Here is a 22,525-nt window from a genome sequence, read left to right on the forward strand (position 1 = left end):
AGCGAAAGATATTTCAAATCAAATTGCAGATCAATTTGTCAGGGGAATATTTTAATACCAGGGAATTGTTAAAAACTGAGAGAAAAACTGCACTTAGTTGTATGCAATTCAGAAATGGGGATGTTGATTTTCAAACCGAGGAAAACCAAGAAAGCAACAAGAAAACAATAAAGCATACTACTGTATAGCACTTGTTATTTCAAGAAAGAAGAGAGGCCAGAAAGACTTAAAATGAGATTACTGAAAGTAAGATAGTGTGGGTTCAAAATATTAGAGAATTCTTGCCTTGAGAATTCTCCTGTGCATTCAGTCTACCTGATTTCCTTCTTTACATGGTGAAGATTTATCTATTATAAGAACTCCAACTTATTCATATAAACCGCTTACTTCAGGGTTTCCTGCAGAAATGCCAATAAAGGCAGTAGTTTAACCTTCCTCCTTATGCTGTCTTCTGCTTCCTGACCACCAGCTGTGTCTCCCATGTGACCCCACATGGTGGGCCATGTCTCCTGTCCCCGACCTAAATGTATAATAAACCTTGCTTTTGTCTAAGCCTTTCCTTTGTCCCCTCCTGTGACCAGACTAACATTTTCAAAAAGTACATGGTCTGTAATTTGTATTTCTTTTTTTTTTCAATCATGACTTTGACAAGTAGAATAATTAATTTTCACAAAATCCAATATTTACCAATTTTTCAAAGTTTATGTCTTGTACTTTTTGGATCATCTCTAAGAACCTATGCCTATCCAGGGTCATGAATAGTTATCTATTTTATTTTCTAAGGTCTATATAGTCTCTGATTATATGTTTAGGTCTATTGTTGTTGTTTTTCAGTGGCTAAGTCATGTCTGACTCTATGCAAACCCATGAACTGCAACACACCAGGCTTCCCTGTCCATCACCAACTCCCAGAGCTTGCTCAAACCCATGTCCATTGAGTCAATGATGCCATCCAACCATCTCATTCTCTGTAACCCCCTCCTCCTCCTGCCTTCAATCTTTCCCAGCATCAGGGTGTTTTCTAGTGAGTCAGCTCTTCACATCAGGTGGCCAGAGTATTGGAGCTTCAGCTTTAGCATCAGTCCTCCCAATGAATATTCAAGGTTGATTTCTTTAGAATTGACTGGTTTGATCTCCTTGCTGTCCAGGGGACTCCCAAGAGTCTTCTCTAGCACCACAATTCAGAAGCGCCAATTAGGTCTATAAATAAGTAAGTAAATGAAAGTCATTCAGTCATGTCTGACTCTTTGCAACCCCATGGAATATATAGTCCATGGATTTCTCCAGGCCAGAATACTGGAGTGGGTAGGCTTTCACTTCTCCAGGAGATCTTCCCAACCCAGGGACCAAACCCAGGTCTTCCACATTGCAGGCAGATTTACCAGCTGAGCCACAAGGGAAGTCCAGTTAGATCTATAATATGCTATAATATTGTAGCATTACAGCTAAAGGCAAAAAATGCCCCTACCATATTTCAGGGGCTTAACAGGTGGCGCTAGTGGTAAAGAACCCACCTGCCAAAGCAGGAGACATAAGAGACGGGTTTGATCCCTGAATTGGGAAGATCCCCTGAAGGAAGTCATTGCAACCCATTCCAGTATTCTTGCCTGGAGAATCTCATGGACAGAGGAGCCTGGCGGACTATAGTCCATAGGGTTGCACAGAGTCAGACACAACTAAAGCAACTTAGCGTGCATTCACCATACTTCAGAGGGAACAAAGTTCCTCCTGCATGTTGCCCTTTGATATTCTTCACATTAGCCTGTCCTTCCACAGCGCTCTCCTAAAGGCACCTTTGACCTCTTTGCTCCTCAAGCTGTAGATCAGCGGGTTCAGCATGGGGTTGAAAAAACTGTAGAACAGGGAAAGGACCTTCTGCTGCTCCTCAGGGTGGCGGGACTTGGGGGCCATGTACATGATGATGGCACTGCCAAAGAAGAGCCCAACCACGCAGAGGTGGGAGGAGCAGGTGGAGAAGGCCTTCCTGCGGCCCTCAGCGGACTGGATCCTCAGGATGGCGGCCAGGATGCGCACATAGGAGCCCAGCACCAGGCAGAGGGGCCCCAGTAAGATAAAAACACAGGCCAAAAAGATGACAACTTGGTTGAGCCAGGTGTCAGCACAGGCCAGCTTGAGGACAGACAGGATTTCACAGAAGAAGTGGTTGATTTCATGAGGCCCACAGAAGGGCAGCCTCAGAAAGAGAACTAAGTGGACCAGGGCCAAGAGGAAGCTTAACACCCAGGATGTGATGGCCAAGACAGTGCACACTCTCCAGCTCATGGTGATAACATAATGGAGGGGGTGGCAGATGGCCACATACCTGTCATAGGACATCACCACCAAAATCAAGCACTCTGTGTGAGCAAAAGCTAGATACAGAAATGTCTGCATAACGCAGGGAACAAAAGAGATGGTTCTTTTCTGACTCACAAGATTTGCCAGCATCTTGGGGACATTGTTGGAGGCATAGGATATGTCGATGATGGCCAAGTGTGAGAGAAAGAAGTACATGGGGGTGTGAAGTCTTGAGTCTAAGCAGATAAGCCCCAGGATGACTCCATTCCCCAGAAGGGTGAGGGTGTAGAAGAGAGAGAAAAGTCCAAAGAGGAAAAACTCCAGTGCTGAATCGACCTGGAATCCCAGGAGGGTGACTTCTGTGATCCATGTCTGATTGCCTCCCATGCTCCTGGGTAGAGACAGAGAAGCCGCCCTCTGGGACAGGAAGTTCAGAGCTGCAGGGAAATCAAGACACAAAATACCTTCTGAGTGTAACAAAGTGAGCATTTGGAAATGTATTACTTTGGATGGATTTCCTACAATTTATTGTTAGATATAGTGTTAAAACTAATTCTGTGTGCTCATATTTATCAGAAAAAGTTATCCTTGTATCAAAGAAATAATAGCATATATATGTAACATTTATTATAGATAATAAAATGTAATAGGATGTATTATTATATACTCTACCTAACAGAATGCACATTTGCATGCACACATACAAAGTTTGGGAGAATTCAAGTTTTCTGGCTTCCCTTCAAGGCTATGAGTCTTGATTATTAATGCAGTTAGAAGAAAGAGAACCCTGACAAACCATCTCTAAAAAGAGAGAGTTTTGTTTTCTAGGCTTACCTGTCTTCTTGGTCCAAGATATGAAGTTATTAGGGTCCCCTGTTCTTTATATATTGCTTTTGTTTACATATCCCTTTACTTCTCATTTGCTTTTCTATCCACTAGCTTCAGATGTGAAGTCCTTAGAAATATTTGATAACTTCTTAAAACAAATTGTTCCTTGCACAGGAATAAGTAAAGGCAAAATCTTGAGCAAAAAGGATTTGTTGAGTTCTAGGTACAGAAAAAAAAAGTCCAATATTCCTGAATCATAGTGACAAAGAGGCTGTAAATACTCATTGTTATCTTACTGATATTTTAAACAATTTCAAACTGACACAAAATTTATAAGTTGGAATGCATTTAAATATTTGGTTATTTCTATAATAGAATATTATATAGCCATTTAAAAGGATAATATAGACTTTTCTATTGCGATAAAAATTTTTCCACATAAAGTCAAAGCATGCGGAGAAGGCAATGGCACCCCACTCCAGTACTCTTGCCTGGAAAATCCATGGACAGAGGAGCCTGGTAGGCTGCAGTCCATGGGGTTGCTAAGAGTCAGACACGACTGAGCGACTTCACTTTCACTTTTCTCTTTCATGCATTGGAGAAGGAAATGGCAACCCACTCCAGTATTCTTGCCTGGAGAATCCCAGGGACGGCGGAGCCTGGTGGGCTGCAGTCTATGGGGTCACACAGAGTCGTACATGACTGAAGCAACTTAGCATACATAAATGTATTTGGGATCTATTTGCATACATGAAGGAAAACTCTGTAATTTAAACACGAAACTCTTTACATTGATTCTCTCTAGAGAGTAGGATTATATGGGAACTTACCTTTTGAATATATTATATGGTCACTGTTTGTTTTTTAATAAATGTGCATTACCAAAAAAAGACATTTAAAAAATCTGCTGTGTAATACAGAAGTAAAGTTGCACATTTTTCTTGCTTATTCAAAAGTAGTATTCAGGAAGTTGTAACAGGAATGTCAAACCTGAGCAGATTCTTAAAGGTTTAAATGGAGGAAATGAGTCACCATGTTACGTTAACTGAAAAATAGTTAACATATGACAGGAAAGAGGAAATTAAAAATTTCAATCTCATTTTTGTTTACTGAGATATTTTTTCTGAATTGTCCTGATAAATATGATCTTCCATTGAGTCAAAGTAGAAAAAGATTTCAAATCAAGTTGAAAATTACTTCAACATCCACCTAAATGTGAAGAGGAGCACAAGAAAAGAACTGTTTTGAAGTTGCACAGGAGAAAAATATTGACATAATTGATCAGTGACATGAAATTGCAAATTCCAAAGACATTTGTCCTCTGCCTATGAGTTCTGTGTCTCATCCCACATGAATCTGGTGTTTCTTTTAGAAGGAGGTGGTCTATTACACTAATTCCAAAGTCTAGGGTCAACACTTTACTGGATCTCTGAAGAAATGGCAGCAAATTATGCTCAGTAAGTATCTCACCAAGTCACTCAAATGTTATTAACTAATTTTTAGCTGATATATTTTTAGCTTTTATTAACTGATTTATTTTAAAATTCGTGCAAACAGAGCATAGTTAAAGGATATGTATCAAATTTCTAATTAGCAGATACAAAATGGGAAACCGTCTAATTTTCCGGATGGTACAAATTTAATGACAGAATAGAATTTGGCACTTTAGGGACATATCAAATATTGTATTAATAGGTCTAAGACTCAGGCTAAATAGGAAGGCTCAGGGAGCTCTTAATACCTGAGACTTCCAGAATTATGGATATTTTGTAAATCTTTAAGACTCTTTTTGAGTAAGCAGTTTCTGTCATCAAGGAAAGCAAGGAACAAAAGCATTAACAGAAAATTATATAATGAACTTCAGAAAAAGTCTCATATGCTTGTGTTTACTGTGGCCCTTGATGCAAAGAAATAATTCACTGGAAAAGACCCAGACGCTGTGAAAGATTGATGGCAGGGGGAGAAGAGGACAGGATGACAGAGGATGAGATGGTTGAGTTCTCATCACAGACTCATGTGATGTGAGATGGCATCACAGACTCAATGGACATGAGTCTGAGCAAGCTCCAGGAGATGGCAAAGGACAGGAAGCCTGGTGTGCTGCAGTGCATGGGGTTGCAAAGAGTCCTACACGATTTAACAGCAAGAGCTAATAACCACACAGAAAGCTGGAAAAACTAAATTTCTTTCCAAAGAGAATGTTTAAAGGAGTTATGGGAGATCTCCAGAAAGGGAAGGTAGGTAAGAGCTTGAAGAGGAAGGAAGAGCAGGCTGAATCAGGACCTGAGATGGATCCTGGGGGAGCAACCAAGGCAGAGCCCAGTGGGCTCAGCTGTGATGTGATGTCTGGGTTCCTGCTGCACCTAAAAGGGGCCTCGGGAAGCAGGCACAGGGATGCTTCAGTATCAAATACGCAAGTCAGTAGCCTCCTTTCCCCAAATGATTAGAATTGTTTGAGTTCATAATTGAAATAATCTGCAATTATAGAGCAGAGAAGGCGATGGCACCCCACTCCAGTACTCTTGCCTGGAAAATCCCATGGATGGAGGAGCCTGGTAGGCTGCAGTCCATGGGGTCGCTAAGAGTTGGACACAACTGAGCGACTTGACTTTCACTTTTCACTTTCATGCATTGAAGAAGGAAATGGCAACCCATTCCAGTGTTCTTGCCTGGAGAATCCCAGGGGCGGGGGAGCCTGGTGGGCTGCCATCTATGGGTCACACAGAGTCGGACACGACTGATGTGACTTAGCAGCAGCAGCAGCAATTATAGAGTTTTACATATAATATTTTGGTAAAATATTTTTGAATGAAACCAGTAGCCTAGAAAAAAATTTTTATTTTCAAATGTCAGCAATAATTAATAAGGCAAATATTTCTTAGTGGAAATGCTTCCTTCATCAGTTATGAGCTCCAGACAAACCATATGTAACACTGGGTGTAGAAAGGTTGTGAGGAGACAGCTCTGCAGTGGTGGCTGTCTGCTTAAACTATTAATGATCGGGACCTTTGTGAGAACAAGATAGAAAAAATAGAATAAAGAAAGCAATTTTCTCCCCTTTAAATATGCAATGATTTCTTGCATTTTTAAAATGATAGTTCAAGAAGTCAGATTTTTCTTTCCTCTGAGAAAACTCCTGTGGCAGAAAGAGAGACACCGGAAATGAAGATGCCTTTAAGGGTCCACCCTGCTGAACCTTAAGGAAAGTGCGCTGTCCTGCACAGAATGAGGGAAAACATTTCATGGATACATCACTTTGTTCTCCCATAGCAGGAAAATCAGCAGGGACTGAAAAGACCAGGGTCCCTAAATAAGGATGAAGGCAGACCATCGCACCTATCTCCACTCTGCAGGGGAACCAGGTGACCCTGAGTCACTGATTCTCAGCCTCATTGTTTTCATCTGGAAGCTGGTGAGAGCAGGGTCTAAGGGGCTGATGTGAAAAATAAATAGCACTAGCTGGTACACAGTAGGAGTTTACCAGATGTCAGCAGATACTAATAGTATTAAAGACAGCACAAAATTCAAGGAGAATCTAAATTATTGGGATTGGTAATTAATATCAATCATGATATTGTAAAGTCATCCACACTTGCTTTCCTTTTTGGTTATGTTTAAGTAAGAAAACATATGATTTTAATTTCATTTGTATTGATGTTTTATATGCTGGTTTTTAAGTTAAAAAGGATTTTAAAGAAATAGACGAATCTTTAAAGTAGTCTCACTCTTGGAATGAAGGAGAAAATACAGGTTTTAAAACTCAAAATGCAGCTCAGCTATACCAAATATACCAACGTGAGACAGAGAGTAAACCCTATGAAATGAAAGGGGGCCATGCTTAGGATATTTTGCATCGACCTGAAGTAAAAGTTTTTATTGATTACTCTCTCAGAGTGAGTGCCCTGGGGCTGACAAAGTCAAAGCTCTGGGGCAGGACAGATTATGTAAGTCTTCTGACTTACTCAGAAATTACTTACCATCTGAATTACTTACTTCACCACTCAGCTTGATCCTCATGAGTAGCATAATGTAAAAAAAAAAAAAAACAAACTTGGATTCTTGGCCTGACTATCTGGGACCTACTCAAAACTTTGGCAGGCAAATCTTGTACCTCTCTGTATCTCTCCATTCGTCAATTCCCCCATCTCATAGGAGAGTTGAAAATTTAAATGAGTTAACTCAAACAAGACACTTAACAAGAGTTTAAGCATATATTATGAGAGATTTGAAAGCCATTATTGGAGAGTAAGTTTTGGATCCAGTCATCATAATGAGACATTAATATCCTATTAAAACAAGGAACAGAGAGTGTGTACAGCAACAGATACTGGGCTTTTCCAGTAAGAAATGTCATCTCTTGCCTGAATACATGAGAAATGGAACCTGTTTGGCCAGAAAATATTTTTGAAAGTCCACAAGGGCAGGCAGTCAATACATGGGAAAGGAAGACAAAGCTACTGGCCAGCAAACCACTTACCTCTGCCTTCAGGATTGTTTCATTTGTAGAAAAGGCATTTGAGTCACATGTCTGTGAAGTTCATTGTAGCCCTTGAGCCAGATCATGCACAGCATGGATGACTAGCTGATCCCTCTTCTCTGAAACAGTCATGAGGAAAACCAAGAGACACCACAGCAGGACGGTGAAGGAAACACAGACACAGGTCTTGGAGGTCAGAGGAGTCAAGGCCACACCATGGGGAGAGGTAGGGGTCCTTAGAAATGCCCAGAGGATCTTGTAAAGAAAGGCTTAGGGTACAGGTAAGGCATTCAGACCCTTATACCTGAACCAGTCATTTCATTCCTCCTTCTTTCTCATTTCCACCTGAAAACCCTTTTCATGACTAATGAACTCTCTAGTCTAGAACTCTCTAGAACTCAAAAGTGGAATCTGTGTTCTTCTCTTCAGCATGGCCTTGGAATACTAGGATAGATTCTCTTCCACAGGGACCTCATCAGGAGGTGAAGCCCAGACACACAACTCTCAGCAGAGAAGTTTATGATAGACTTGCTTGTGCAAGTCAGGGCTTTTACCTTCGTTTGAATCCAACCTTTTTCTGCAGACATAAGTCACGATCAGGGTACAGAACTGTGTATATCACCTCTACTGATCCTCTCCCTGGAGAGTTTAGTGTTTGTTTTTTCCTATCGGGGCTTCCCTGGTGGCTCAGAGGGTAAAGCGTGGTTTTCCTATCTGTAAGTGAACCAAGGAATGCATTTCCCATTTTTATTCATTAAGTTCTTTCAGGATAACATGGGAATTGTTGTGTCCAATTGCTTGGGATTTGTGTGTGTTTGTGTTTGGAATTGGGTGAGTCGTGATTTCTCTGAACTGTATAACACTGGCAAAGAAACTAGAAGATTCAATTTCATGTTATAACTTGATTTCTTTCAATACCACTCTAATGGCAAAAAGTGAAGAGGAACTAAAGAGGCTCTTGATGAAGGTGAAAGAAGAGAGTGAAAAAGATGGCTTAAAACTCAACATTCAAAAAACTAAGGTCATGGCATCATGTCCCATCATGTCATGGTAAATAGATGGGGAAAAAGTGACAGATTTTATTTTCTTGGGCTCCAAAGTAACTGTGGACAATGACTGTGGCCATAAAATTAAAAGACAGTTGCTCCTTGAAAGACAAGCTATGCCAAACATAGACAGCATGTTAAAAAGCAGAGATATCATTTTGCAGGCAAAGGTCCATATAGTCAAAGCTCTGGTTTTACAGTAGTCATAGATGGATGTGAGAATTGGACCATAAAGCAGGCTGAGCACCAGAGAATTGATGCTTTTGAATTGTGGTGCCAGAGAAGACTCTTGAGAGTTCCTTGGATAGCAAGGAGTTCAAAGCAATCAATCCTAAAGGAAATCATCCCTCAATATTCATTGGAAGGACTGATGCTGAAGCTTAAGCTCCAATATTTTGGACACCTGATTCATAGAGCTGACTCTGGAAAAGATCCTGATGCTGGAAAAGACTGAAGGTAAAAGGAGAAAGGGGTGGCAGAAGATGAGATAGTTACATAGCATCACTGACTTAATGAACATGAATTTGAACAAACACTGGGAGACAGTGAAGGACACGGTAGCCTAGTGAGCTTCAGACCTTGGTGTGCCAAGGAGTTGGTCGGGAGTTAGTGAACAGCAACAACAACAATACAAGTATATGTGTAACTGAATCACTTTGCTGCACACCTGAAGCTAACACAACATTGTTAATCAGCTATACTCCATGGGTAAACCTATGACTGATTCATGTTGATATTTGGTAGAAACCAAAAGAATAGCAAGAAGAGATAAGAAAGCCTTCCTCAGCGATCAATGCAAAGACATAGAGGAAAACAACAGAATGGGAAAGACTAGAGATCTCTTCAAGAAAATTAGAGATACCAAGGGAACTTTTCATGCAAAGATGGGCTCGATAAAGGACAGAAATGGTATGGACCTAACAGAAGCAGACAATATTAAGAAGAGGTGGCAAGAATACACAGAAGAACTGTACAAAAAAGATCTTCACAACCAAGATAATCATGATGGTGTGACCACTCACCTAGAGCCAGACATCCTGGAATGTGAAGTCAAGTGGGCCTTAGAAAGCATCACTACGAACAAAGCTAGTGGAGGTGATGGAATTCCAAGTGAGCTATTTGAAATCCTGAAAGATGATGCTGTGAAAGTGCTGCACTCAATATTTATGTCAACAAATTTGGAAAACTCAACAGTGGCCACAGGACTGGAAAAGGTCAGTTTTCATTCCAATCCCAAAGAAAGGCAATGCCGAAGAATGCTCAAACTACGGCACAATTGCACTCATCTCACACGCTAGCAAAGTTATGCTCAAAATTCTCCAAGCCAGGCTTCAGCAATACATGAACCGTGAACTTCCAGATGTTCAGGCTGGTTTGAGAAAAGGCAGAGGAACCAGAGATCAAATTGCCAACATCCGCTGGATCATGGAAAAAGCAAGAGAGTTCCAGAAAAACATCTATTTCTGCTTTATTGACTATGCCAAAGCCTTTGACTGTGTGGATCACAATAAACTGTGGAAAATTCTTCAAGAGATGGGAATACCAGACCACCTGACCTGCCTCTTGAGAAACCTATATGCAGGTCAGGAAGCCACAGCTAGAACTGGACATGGAACAACAGACTGATTCCAAATAGGAAAAGGAGGACGTCAAGGCTGTATATTGTCACCCTGCTTATTTAACTTATATGCAGAGTACATCCAAAGAAACGCTGGGCTGGAAGAAGCACAAGCTGGAATCAAGATCGCCGGGAGAAATATCAATAACCTCAGATATGCAGATGACACCACCCTTATGGCAGAAAGTGAAGAGGTACCAAAAAGCCTCTTGATGAAAGTGAAAGAGGAGAGTGAAAAAGTTGGCTTAAAGCTCAACATTCAGAAAACGAAGATCATGGCATCTGGTCCCATCACTTCATGGCAAATAGATGGAAAAACAGTGGAAACAGTGTCAGACTTTATTTCTTTGGGCTCCAAAATCACTGCAGATGGTGATTGCAGCCATGAAATTAAAAGACGCTTATTCCTTGGAAGGAAAGTTATGACCAACCTAGATAGCATATTCAAAAGCAGAGACATTACTTTGCCAACTAATGTCCATCTAGTCAAGGCCAAGGTTTTTCCAGTAGTCATGTATGTATGTGAGAGTTGGACTGTGAAGAAAGCTGAGTGCTGAAGAATTGATGCTTTAAACTGTGGTGTTGGAGAAGACTCTTGAGAGTCCCTTGGACTGCAAGGAGATCCAACCAGTCCATTCTGAAGGAGATCAGTCCTGGATGTTCTTTGGAAGGACTGATGCTAAAGCTGAAACTCCAATACCTTGGCCACCTCATGTAAAGAGTTGACTCATTGGAGCAGACCCTGATGCTGGGAGGGATTGGGGGCAGGAGGAGAAGGGGACGGCAGAGGATGAGATGGCTGGATGGCATCACTGACTCAATGGACGTGAGTTTGAGTGAACTCCAGGAGCTGGTGATGGACAGGGAGGCCTGGTGTGCTGCAATTCATGGGGCACAAAGAGTCAGACACAACTGAGAGACTGAACTGAACACAATACTGTAAAGCAATTATCCTTCAATTAAAAATTTAAAAAAATTTTAAAAACTATACTCCAATATAAATTTTTTTTAAATATAAAAAATATAGGAGACAAAGGATGTGCTTACACTTTTCTGGTGATGCCTATTGGTCAGTTAGTCAACAAAGATTTCCTGAGGGCCTTGTCTGTGCTTAGTTTTGCTCTAGATATGATGAACACAGCAATGAGGAAGGCAAATTTAATGCTGACGGTGATCTTTCATGTTAAAAATAGTAACTTTACAGGGAGGATAACCTCAGTTAACGTATAATGCTATGGAAAAAAGACATATTGGACTGAAAAATTAGATGTTCAGTTGTGTCCAGCTCTTTGCAACCCATGGACTGGGGCCTGCCAGGATCCTCTGTCCATGGTATTCTCCAGGCAAGAAGAATACTGGAGTAAGTAGCTGTTTCCTTCTCCAAGGGATGTTCTTGACCTAGGGATTGAACCAGGGTCTCCTGCATTGCAGGTGGATTCTTTACCAGCTGAGCTACCATGGTGGAAAATTACCTGGTCAAGACAAGTAAGACTCTGAAATACACTGGTTTTTGAGGAAGTGATGTTTGAGACCTGATAAATCAGAAGTCTGGTTGAAGACAATTCCATGTCTTCTCATTCTTTTTATGCTCCTTGTTGATTAACATGCATTCTTGATCTATTTAAATCAATCTATTCAAACGTATTAGTGTTTCTCTGGAGACTAACAATTTTGTATATTAATTTAAAAATCTTTCCCTTCCATATTTCCTAAGAGCTTTATAGCTTTGCCTTTGCCACTTAGGTCTTAAAAACACTGGGACTGAGTTTTTTCATGCATGACTGAGTATCTGCATGGTTACTCAGTGGTGCCAGAGCTGTTTTCTGCAACACCCCTCCCTTTCCCCAGTGGTCTACCACACCACACCATTCATACAGCCAGTTTCTAATCATAGACATCAGCATCTATGCTCTATTCAGCTTGTTTATTTGTCAACCCGAGGATGAAGACCGCACTATTTTACTTATTGGCACTCTGTAGCAGATATTGTGATCTGGAGAATCAATCCTCTCACCTTATACTTAATCTTTTTTAAATGTGTTTGGACTAGCCATGGCAGCAAGTATGTTAGAATCAGCTTGTCGAATTCTAAAGTGTTCTGCTCATACTCACATGCTCCACTGGGCTATTTTAAGACACTAACATTGGCAATGGCACCCCACTCCAGTACTCTTGCCTGGAAAATCCTATGGACAGAGGAGCCTGGTGGGCTGCAGTCCATGGGGTCGCGAAGAATCGGATACGACTGAGCGACTTCACACAGGTTCAGTCCCTGGGCCAGGAAGATCCCCTGAACCATGAACCATGGCAACCCACTCCAGTATTCTTGCCTGGAGAATGCCCATGAAGAGAGGAGCCTGGTGGGCTATTGTCCACAAGGTTGCAAAGAGTTGGACATGACTGAGTGACTAAGCATGCACTCTTAGCTATATTCCTAAGCATTTAAAAATTAAGTCCTGCTTTTAATGGTAGCATTTTGGAAAAAATTCATTTTAATTATTTGTTATATAAATCTATAATAGATGTTTATATTGATCTTATATCAAGTTATCTTGTTTAAATTTCTCATAATTTCACTAATATACAAAAAGATTCATTTGGATTTCCTACAAATGCCATTACACTATTTGCATGTGATCACAATTCATTTGGACTTCCTGGTGCCTCAGTGGTAAACAATCCACCTGTCAATGCAGGAGATCCAGGTTCAATCACTGGGTCAAGAAGATCCCCTGGAGAAGAAAATGGCAATCCACTCCAGTATTCTTCCCTGGGAAATCCCATGGACAGAGGAGCCTGGAGGGCTACAGTCCATGAGGTCACAAAAGAGTTAGACATGACTTAGCCACACAACAAAAACAACATAATTTACTTACTCCTTCTCATGTGGGTACCTCACATGACAGATACCCACATACATATATATCTCTTCTTTTTGTTTAACTGTACACATCAATATCTCTAACAAAAATCTGAAAAATAAGAAAAACAAGTGGTGATGGTGTACATCTTATTTATTTTTTATTTTATGGAGAAAGATACTAGCATTTTACCATTAAGTATAATGTCTGATATGTGAATGTTTATGGTACTGGGGTTTTTTGATAAATCTTTTTCTAGGAATGTTTATTGTTATGCTAGGTTGTAAAGAGCTTTATCATGAACTGATGTTAAATTTTGTCAAACACTTGCTTTGATCTACTGACAATGGATACTTTAATTTGTTAATGGGCCAATTTTTTTCTTGCTTTGAAAGTTACACAATTTTTGCATTTTAGAGATAAAAATTGTATCATAATTTAGTATATTTTTATTACTTGATTGACTAATATTTTAAGATACTTGCACCTGTGTTAAAGAATAGGATTAGATTATAACTTTCTTATTTATGATGTTTACTTCAGGTTTGCTATCAATGACTAAATATGAGTATTTATTTTCTCAGTTTTTAAAAATGTTGAAGATAAAGGGTGCTAATTTGTTAAATTAATGGTTTCAAAAGAGCATTCAAAGGTCCAGAGTCATAAAGACAGGCTCACACAGGACACTCCAAACCATCCCTCACACTGACCTCTTCTTCCCCAGAATTTTTCTCAGGGCACCCTTCACCTCTGCATTCCTCAAACTGTAGATTAAGGGATTCAGCATAGGGTTGAAAAGGCTGTAAAACAATGACAGAATCTTCCTTTGTTCCTGAGAATGGCTGGATCTGGGGGTCATGTACAAGACGATGGCACTGCCAAAGAAGAGCCCAACCACGCAGAGGTGGGAGGAGCAGGTGGAGAAGGCCTTCCTGCGGCCCTCAGCGGACTGGATTCTCAGGATGGCGGCCAGGATCCGCGCATAGGAGCCCAGCACCAGGCAGAGGGGCCCGACTAAAATGCAAACACAGGATGCAACGATGATAATTTGGTTCAGCCAAGTATCGGCACAAGCCAACTTGAGGACAGACAGGATTTCACAAAAGAAGTGGTTGATTTCATGAGGCCCACAGAAGGGCAGCTTCAGGATAAGAACTAAGTGCACAAGATCCCAGAGAAAGCTAAATGCCCAGGAAGTGCTGGTCAGGACAGTGCATACTCTCCAGCTCATGATGAAAGTGTAATGGAGGGGGTGGCAGATGGCCACATACCTGTCATAGGACATCACCACCAAAATCAGGCACTCTGCAGCAGCAAAAGCCAGATACAAAAATGTCTGCATAATGCAAGGAACAAAGGAGATGGTTGTTTTCTGACTCACAAGATTTGCCAGCATCTTGGGGACATTGTTGGAGGCATAGGATATGTCAATGATGGCCAAGTGTGAGAGAAAGAAGTACATGGGGGTGTGAAGTCTTGAGTCTAAGCAGATAAGCCCCAGGATGACTCCATTCCCCAGAAGGGTGAGGGTGTAGAAGAGAGAGAAAAGTCCAAAGAGGAGAAACTCCAGTGCTGAATCGACCTGGAATCCCAGGAGGGTGACTTCTGTGATCCATGTCTGGTTGCTTCCCATGCTCCTGGCTAGAAACAGAGAAGCCCAAGGCTTCAATAGGACAGTCAGAGTTGTAGGGAAATCAAGACACAAAATACCTTCTGAGTGTAACAAAATGAGCATTTGGATGTATTACTTTGAGTGGGTTTTCTATAACTTATTTTTAGATACACTATATACACAAACTTGGTGTGATCATACAAATCAGAAACAAATTCCCCTTTTACCAATGGATACTAAGATATGTAAAATATAGATAATAAAATATATAACATGATAAATGCATTATTATATACTCTGTGTAATAGTATACACACAAATACAGACGTGCACTGTTTAGTAAAATTCAAGTATCCTGGCTTCCCTTCAAAGGTGTGAGTGTTGATTATTAATGTGCTTAGAAGAGAGACAACCCTGACAGTCCATATGTAGTAAGAGGTAGTTTCATTTCCTAATCTTGCTTATCTTCTTGGTTCAAGAAATAAAGTGTTTATGATACTTTGTTATTTACATGTTGCTTATTTTTCCACTTACCTTCTCATATGCTTTTCTATCCACTTATTTCAGATTTGAATTCCCTTATTAAATAACCTCTAAATTTTGTAGTATTTCAAACTTTGCATAAAACTCCTCTCAACAGTGGACTAATTATTCCATAGAAGCATCTTCTGCCATTTCTTTCCCATCTCTAGAGTTTGCAATTTTATTTGTACTGTCTTATTTATTTTTTTATCAGCACCTGATCCTGAAATTTAAGCATAAGTGAAAAATTATCAGAGTAGATGAACACAGGCACACATATTGTCTTAAATTCAGTTAAGCATGGCGACATTTCTGCAGCCTAAGTATGAAATTCAAAAGGTGAAAATGAATTTACATTCTCTGTGGGTGTGTTTAAAGATGACCCCTGCTTTTTTTTTTTTTTTGTAATTTTAATTTTATTTTTAAACTTTACATAATTGTATTAGTTTTGCCGAATATCAAAATGAATCCATCACAAAGAATACATTTGAATCAGTTCTAATGAGGTGGAAGAAACTGGAGCCTATTATACAGAGTGAAGTAAGCCAGAAGGAAAAACACCAATTCATTTTGACCCCTGCTTTTTAATTACATTTTATTCACCTCTTTTCTCTTTTCCCTTTATAATGTAATACAGAGGCAAATTTGAGAATCTGTTGTGAAAAGAATCTTTAGTTGTTGCAGTATTATTGCCATCATATCTCCTGAATCCCTTCCTCATCACCTGTTACCATGCTGACCACCTACTGCTGTTCTTTTGGATTCTGAGTCAGTCACAGGGAGTAGGATCAGCTGGAGCATCCATTGGTTAGTTCTCTCTAGGGAGCTCGTCCTGGGCAGTGCCTAGGTCTATCCACAGGAGAGTGGTCATGAAAGGGATGGATGGCAACATTACACTGAGAAGCCTTGTAACCAGGTGCTGTCTCTTTACATTTCCTCACATTTTTTCCAGAGACAGCCTGACATGGAGCAAAGAGATGTCGTGGTTAATCACCACCCTTAAAACACCAAAAGTACAAAAAACATAAAATAGGTGTTGATGAAAAGGCATTATGAAAGAAAAAGAACAGGGAAAACTAGTAGCAAGTGACTTGGCTTGGAGAGGCTCCTTTAGCTGGGATTGTCAGGAGAAGGCTTCTTAAAGAGGAGACACATGGGTAGAGTCTAAGTGGTAAAGGAAGTGCCACCTGACAACAGCCAAAGTGGACTGCTTCCTGCACGGGGAATAGTAAAGGCGAAGTGTTGGGTAGGAAGGACTTGGTGAGTAATGGAAACAGAAAACAGTCTAATGTACACGAAACGTAGTGACCAAGAGGTTGGAATTATTCACTGTTATCCAGTTTATAGTTTCAAAAATTTAGAATTGATATAAAGTTTGAAAGCTGGAGATGAACTGAAATTTTGGCAAATTGTATGATATATAATACCATGGCTGTTGGTTAATCACTAAATCGTGTCTGACTCTTTGTGACCCCATGAAATGCAGCATGCCAGGCTTTTCTGTCCCTCACTATCTCCTGGAGCTTGCCCAAGTTCAAGTCCATTGAACTGGGGACGCTATCCAACAATCTCATCCTCTCATGCATTAAAAAGGATAATACAGATCTTTATAGGGTGGAATGAAATTTTTTCCACATAAAGTCAAAGGATGTATGTGTAATATGATTCTATTTATATTTTAAAATACAAACATATCTATACATAATATGTCTTTAGGGCCTCTTCAGATATATGTAGGAAGATTCTTTAAGTTACACATGAAATCTCAATTAATTAACTCTAGAGAATAGCATTATGGAGGGTCTTACATTTTGTAGGTATTGTTTGTTTACTGTAGTTTTGTTTGTTTTTTAATAAACCTGTGCATTATCACAGGATAAAATAAGACATTCATTTTTTAAAAATCTATCATTCAATATAAGTTGACTGATTCTATAAAGACCTACAAGATCTTCTAGAACTGGCACCAAAAAGATGTCCTTTTCATCACAGAGGGTTAAAATATAAAAAGTTGGATATCTGGGGAAACCTGGAGTAACAGGCAAGTTTGGCCTTGGAGTACAAAATGAAGCAGGGCAAAGGCTAACAGAGTTTTGTCAAGAGAACACACTGATCATAGTAAACGACATTTTCCAACAACTCAAGAGGGGATGCTACACATGGATATCACCAAAAGGTCAATATTGAAATCAGATTGATTATATTATTTGCAGCCCAAGATGGAGAAGCTCTACACAGTCAGCAAAAATAAGAACTGGAGCTGACTGAGGCTCAGACCATGAGCTCTTTATGGCAAAATTCAGGTTTAAATTGAAGAAAGTAGGGGAAACCACTAGGCCATTCAGGTATGACTTGAATAAATCCTTTATGATTGTACAGTGGAGGTGATGAATAATAGATTCAAGGGATTAAATCTGGTAGACAGAGTGCCTGAAGAACTATGGACAGAGGTTTGTAACATTATACAGGAGGAAGTAACCAAACCATACCAAAGGGAAAAAAATGCAAGAAGGCAATATGGTTGTCTGATGAGGCTTTACAAACAGCCGAGAAAAGAAGAGAAGTGAAAAGCAAGGGAGAAAGGGAAAGATCTACTCAACTGAATGCACAGTTCCAGAGCATAGCAGAGAGAGGTGTGAAGACCTTAAATGGACAATGCAAAAAAATAGAGGAAAACAATAGAATGGGAATGACTAAAGATCTCTTCAAGAAAACTGGAGTTATCAAGGGAACATTTCGTGCAAGGATGGGCAAGATAAAGGACAGAAACAGTAAAGACTTATCAGAAGCAGAAGATATTAAGAAGAGGTGGAAAGAATACACAAAACTATACAAAAAAGGTCTTAATGACCTGGAAAACCATGATGGTATAGTCACTAACCTAAAATCAGACATCCTGGAATGTGAAGTCAAGTGGGTCTTAAGAAGCATCACTACAAACAAAGTAATGGAATTCCAGTTGAACTATTTCAAATCCTAAAAGATGATACTGTTAAAGTGCTGTACTTAATAGGTCAGCAAATTTGGAAAATTCAGCAGTGGCCACAGGACTAGAAGAGGTCAGTTTTCACTCCAATCCTAAAGAAGGGCAATGCCAGAGAATGTTCCCATTAAAAAACAATTGCGCTCATTTCACATGCTAGCAAGGTTATGCTCAAAATCCTTCAAGCTAGGCTTCAGCAATATGCAAACTGAGAAATTCCAGATATACAAGCTGGATTTAGAAAAGGCAGAGGAACCAGAGATCAAATTGCCAACATTTGCTGGATCATAGAAAAAGCAAGGGAATTTCACAAGAACATCTACTTCTGCTTTATTGACTATGCTAATGCCTTTGGCTAGGTTTCTGTGAGTATGGTTTCAGTGTGTCTGCCCTCTGATGCCCTCTGGCAACACCTACCATCTTACTTGGGTTTCTCTTACCTTGGACGTAGGGTATCTCTTCATGGCTGCTCCAGCAAAGCGCAGCCACTGCTCTTTACCTTGGACGAGGGGTATCTCCTCATGACCGCCCCTCCTGACCTTGAATGTGGAGTAGCTCCTCTTGGCCCTCCTGCGCCCGCGCAGCCGCCACTCCTTGGACGTGGGGTTGCTCCTCTCGGCCGCCGCCCCTGACCTTGCATGAGGGGTAGCTCATCTTGGCCATGCTTCTGCACAGTCCGTCACAGTCGGTGCACTTCTGCGCCATAATCACAGAAAACTAGCCAATCTGATCACACGGACTACAGCCTGGTCTAACTCAGTGAAACTAAGCCATGCTGTGTGGGGCCACCCAAGACGGAAAGGTCATGGTGGAGAGGTCTGACAGAATATGGTCCACTGGAAAAGGGAATGGCAAACCACTTCAGTATTCTTGCCTTGAGAACCCCATGAACAGTATGAAAAGGCAAAATGATAGGATACTTAAAGAGGAACTCCCCAGGTCAGTAGGTGCCCAATATGCTACTGGAGATCAGTGAAGAAATAACTCCAGAAAGAATGAAGGGATGGAGCCAAAGCAAAAAGAATACCCAGTTATGGATGTGACTGGTGATAGAAGCAAGGTCCAATGCTGTAAAGAGCAATATTGCATAGGAACCTGGAATGTCAGGTCCATGAATCAAGGCAAATTGGAAGTGGTCAAACAGGAGATGGCAAGAGTGAACGTCAACATTCTAGGAATCAGCGAACTAAAATGGACTGGAATGGGTGAATTTAACTCAGATGACCATTATATCTACTACTGTGGGCAGGAATCCCATAGAAGAAACAGAGTAGCCATCATGGTCAACAAGAGTCCAAAATGCAGTACTTGGATGCAATCTCAAAAACGACAGAATGATCTCTGTTCATTTCCAAGGCAAACCATTCAATATCACAGTAATCCAAGCCTATGCCCCAACCAGTAACACTGAAGAAGCTGAAGTTGAATGATTCTATGAAGACCTACAAGACCTTTTAAAACTAACACCCAAAAAGATGTCCTTTTCATTACAGGAGACCGGAATGCAAAACTAGGAAGTCAAGAAACACCTGGAGTAACAGGCAAATTTGGCCTTGGAGTATGGAAAGAAGCATGGCAATGGCTAATAGAGTTTTGCCAAGAGAACACACTAGTCATAGCAAACACTCTCTTCCAACAACACAAGAGAAGACTCTTACACATGGACATCACCAGATGGTCAACACCGAAATCAGATTGATTATATTCTTTGCAGCCAAAGACGGAGAAGCTCCATACAGTCAGCAAAAACAAGAACTAGAGCTAACTGTGGCTCAGATCATGAACTCCTTATTGCCAAATTCAGACTTAAATTAAAGAAAGTAGGGAAAACCGCTAGACCCTTCAGGTATGACCTAAATCAAATCCCTTATGACTATACAGTGGAAGTGAGAAATAGATTTAAGGGACGAGATCTGATAGACAGAGTGCCTGATGAACTATGGACGGAGGTTCGTGACATTGTACAGGAGACAGGGATCAAGACCATCCCCATGAAAATGAAATGCAAAAAAGCAAAATGGCTGTGTGAGGAGGCCTTACAAATAGCTGTGAAAAGAAGAGAAGCGAAAAGCAAAGGAGAAAAGGAAAGATATAAGCATCTGAATGCAGAGTTCCAAAGAATAGCAAGAAAAGATAGGAAAGCCTTCCTCAGCGATCAGTGCAAAGAAATAGAGGAAAACAACAGAATGGGAAAGACTAGAGATCTCTTCAAGAAAATTAGAGATACCAAGGGAATATTTCATGCAAAGATGGGCTCGATAAAGGGCAGAAATGGTATGGACCTAACAGAAGCAGAAGATATTGAGAAGAGGTGGCAAGAATACACAGAAGAACTATACAAAAAAGATCTTCACGACCCAGATAATCACGATGGTTTGATCACTCACCTAGAGCCAGACATCCTGGAATGTGAAGTCAAGTGGGCCTTAGAAAGCATCACTACGAACAAAGCTGGTGGAGGTGATGGAATCCCAGTTGAGCTATTTCAAATCCTAAAAGATGATGCTGTGAAAGTGCTGCACTCAATATGACAGCAAACCTGGAAAACTCAGCAGTGGCCACAGGACTGGAAGAGGTCAGTTTTTATTCCAATCCCAAAGAAAGGCAATGCCAAAGAATGCTCAAACTACCGCACAATTGCACTCATCTCACATGCTAGTAAAGTAATGCTCAAAATTCTCCAAGCCAGGCTTCAGCAATACATGAACTGTGAACTTCCAGATGTTCAAGTTGGTTTTAGAAAAGGCAGAGGAACCAGAGACCAAATTGCCAACATCCACTGGATTATCGAAAAAGCAAGGGAGTTCCAGAAAAACATCTATTTCTGCTTTATTGATTATGCCAAAGCCTTTGACTGTGTGGATCACAATAAACTGTGGAAAATTCTGAAAGAGATGGGAATACCAGACTACCTGACCTGCCTCTTGAGAAACATTTATGCAGGTCAGGAAGCAACAGTTAGAACTGGACATGGAACAACAGACTGGTTCCAAATAGGAAAAGGAGAACGTCAAAGCTGTATATTGTCATCTTGCTCATTTAACTTATATGTAGAGTACATCATGAGAAATGCTGGGCTGGAGGAAGCACAAGATGGAATCAAGATTGCTGGGAGAAATATCAATAATCTCAGATATGCAGATGACACCACCCTTATGGCAGAAAGTGAAGAGGTACCAAAAAGCCTCTTGATGAAAGTGAAAGAGGAGAGTGAAAAAGTTGGCTTAAAGCTCAACATTCAGAAAACTAAGATCATGGCATCTGGTCCCATCTCTTTACAGGAAATAGATGGGGAAACAGTGGAAACAGTGTCAGACTTTATTTTTATTAGCTCCAAAATCACTGCAGATGGTGATTGCAGCCATAAAATTAAAAGATGCTTACTCCTTGGAAGGAAAGTTATGACCAACCTAGATAGCATATAAAAAGCAGAGACATTACTTTGCCAACAAAGGTCTGTCTAGTCAAGGCTATGGTTTTTCCAGTGATCATGTATGGATGTGAGTTGGACTCGAAGAAAGCTGAGCACTGAAGAATTGATGCTTTTGAACTGTGGTGTTGGAGAAGACTCTTGAGAGTCCCTTGGATTGCAAGGAGATCCAACCAGTCCATTCTGAAGGAGATCAGCCCTGGGATTTCTTTGGAAGGAATGATGCTAAAGCTGAAACTCCAGTACTTTGGCCACCTCATGCAAAGAGTTGACTCATTGGAACAGACCCTGATGCTGGGAGGGATTGGGGGCAGGGGGAGAAGGGGACAACAGAGGATGAGATGGCTGGATGGCATCACTGACTCGAAGCACATGAGTTTCAGTAAACTCCGGGAGGTGGTGATGGACAGGAGGCCTGGCATGCTGTAATTCATGGGGTCCCAAAGAGTTGGACATGACTGAGCGACTGAACTGAACTGAACTGAACTGAATGCCTTTGACTATCTGGATCACAACAAACTGTGGAAAGTTCTTAAAGACATGTTCTCACGTTCCCAGACCATCTTACCTGTCTCCTGATTAACCTGAATGTGGGTCAAGAAGCAACAGTTAGAACCTTACATGGATCAACTGACTGATTCAAAATTGGGAAAGGAGTACATCAAGGCTATATATTCTGTCTTGCTTATTTAACACCTATGAGGAATACATCAGGTGAAATGCCAGGCTCGATGACTCACAAGCTGGAAATAAGATTTCTGGGAGAAATATCAACAAGTTCAGATATGCAGATGATATCACTCTGAAGACAGAAAGTGAAGAGAAACTAAAAAGCTTCTTTATGAGGGTA

The 22,525-nt window shown here is 40.6% G+C and overlaps 2 protein-coding genes across 4 annotated transcripts; both read right to left on the reverse strand.

Annotated features, from left to right (window-relative positions):
• Positions 1-613: 613 nt before the first annotated feature.
• Positions 614-7,924, reverse strand: LOC147373557 (olfactory receptor 2A14-like). Of its 2 annotated transcripts, XR_015163052.1 has the most exons (3): positions 7,604-7,924; positions 2,635-2,735; positions 614-1,200 (listed from the first exon to the last, which is right to left on the reverse strand). XR_015163052.1 is itself a non-coding variant. In XM_086398084.1 (2 exons), the coding sequence occupies exon 2, from the start codon at positions 2,683-2,685 to the stop codon at positions 1,753-1,755; it is 933 nt and encodes a 310-aa protein (XP_086254210.1). In that variant the 5' UTR covers positions 2,686-2,735; positions 7,604-7,924. The 2 variants fall into 2 exon arrangements, 1 of the variants encoding a protein (XP_086254210.1); XM_086398084.1 differs by lacking the exon at positions 614-1,200 and having other exon boundaries at positions 1,753-2,735.
• Positions 7,925-13,828: 5,904 nt separating this feature from the next.
• On the reverse strand, positions 13,829-22,031 carry LOC147373558 (olfactory receptor 2A14-like). Of its 2 annotated transcripts, XM_086398281.1 has the most exons (3): positions 21,815-22,031; positions 20,629-20,632; positions 13,829-14,762 (listed from the first exon to the last, which is right to left on the reverse strand). In XM_086398281.1, the coding sequence occupies exons 1-3, from the start codon at positions 22,029-22,031 to the stop codon at positions 13,829-13,831; spliced, it is 1,155 nt and encodes a 384-aa protein (XP_086254407.1). The 2 variants fall into 2 exon arrangements, with proteins under 2 accessions (XP_086254407.1, XP_086254408.1); XM_086398282.1 differs by lacking the exons at positions 20,629-20,632; positions 21,815-22,031 and having other exon boundaries at positions 13,829-14,863.
• Positions 22,032-22,525: the final 494 nt, after the last annotated feature.

The sequence above is a fragment of the Bos grunniens genome, chromosome 4 (genome assembly GCF_055505025.1).
Source record: "Bos grunniens cultivar Pamir isolate PY7600 chromosome 4, Bosgru_T2T1.0, whole genome shotgun sequence".
In the NCBI taxonomy this organism is placed as follows: domain Eukaryota; kingdom Metazoa; phylum Chordata; class Mammalia; order Artiodactyla; family Bovidae; genus Bos; species Bos grunniens.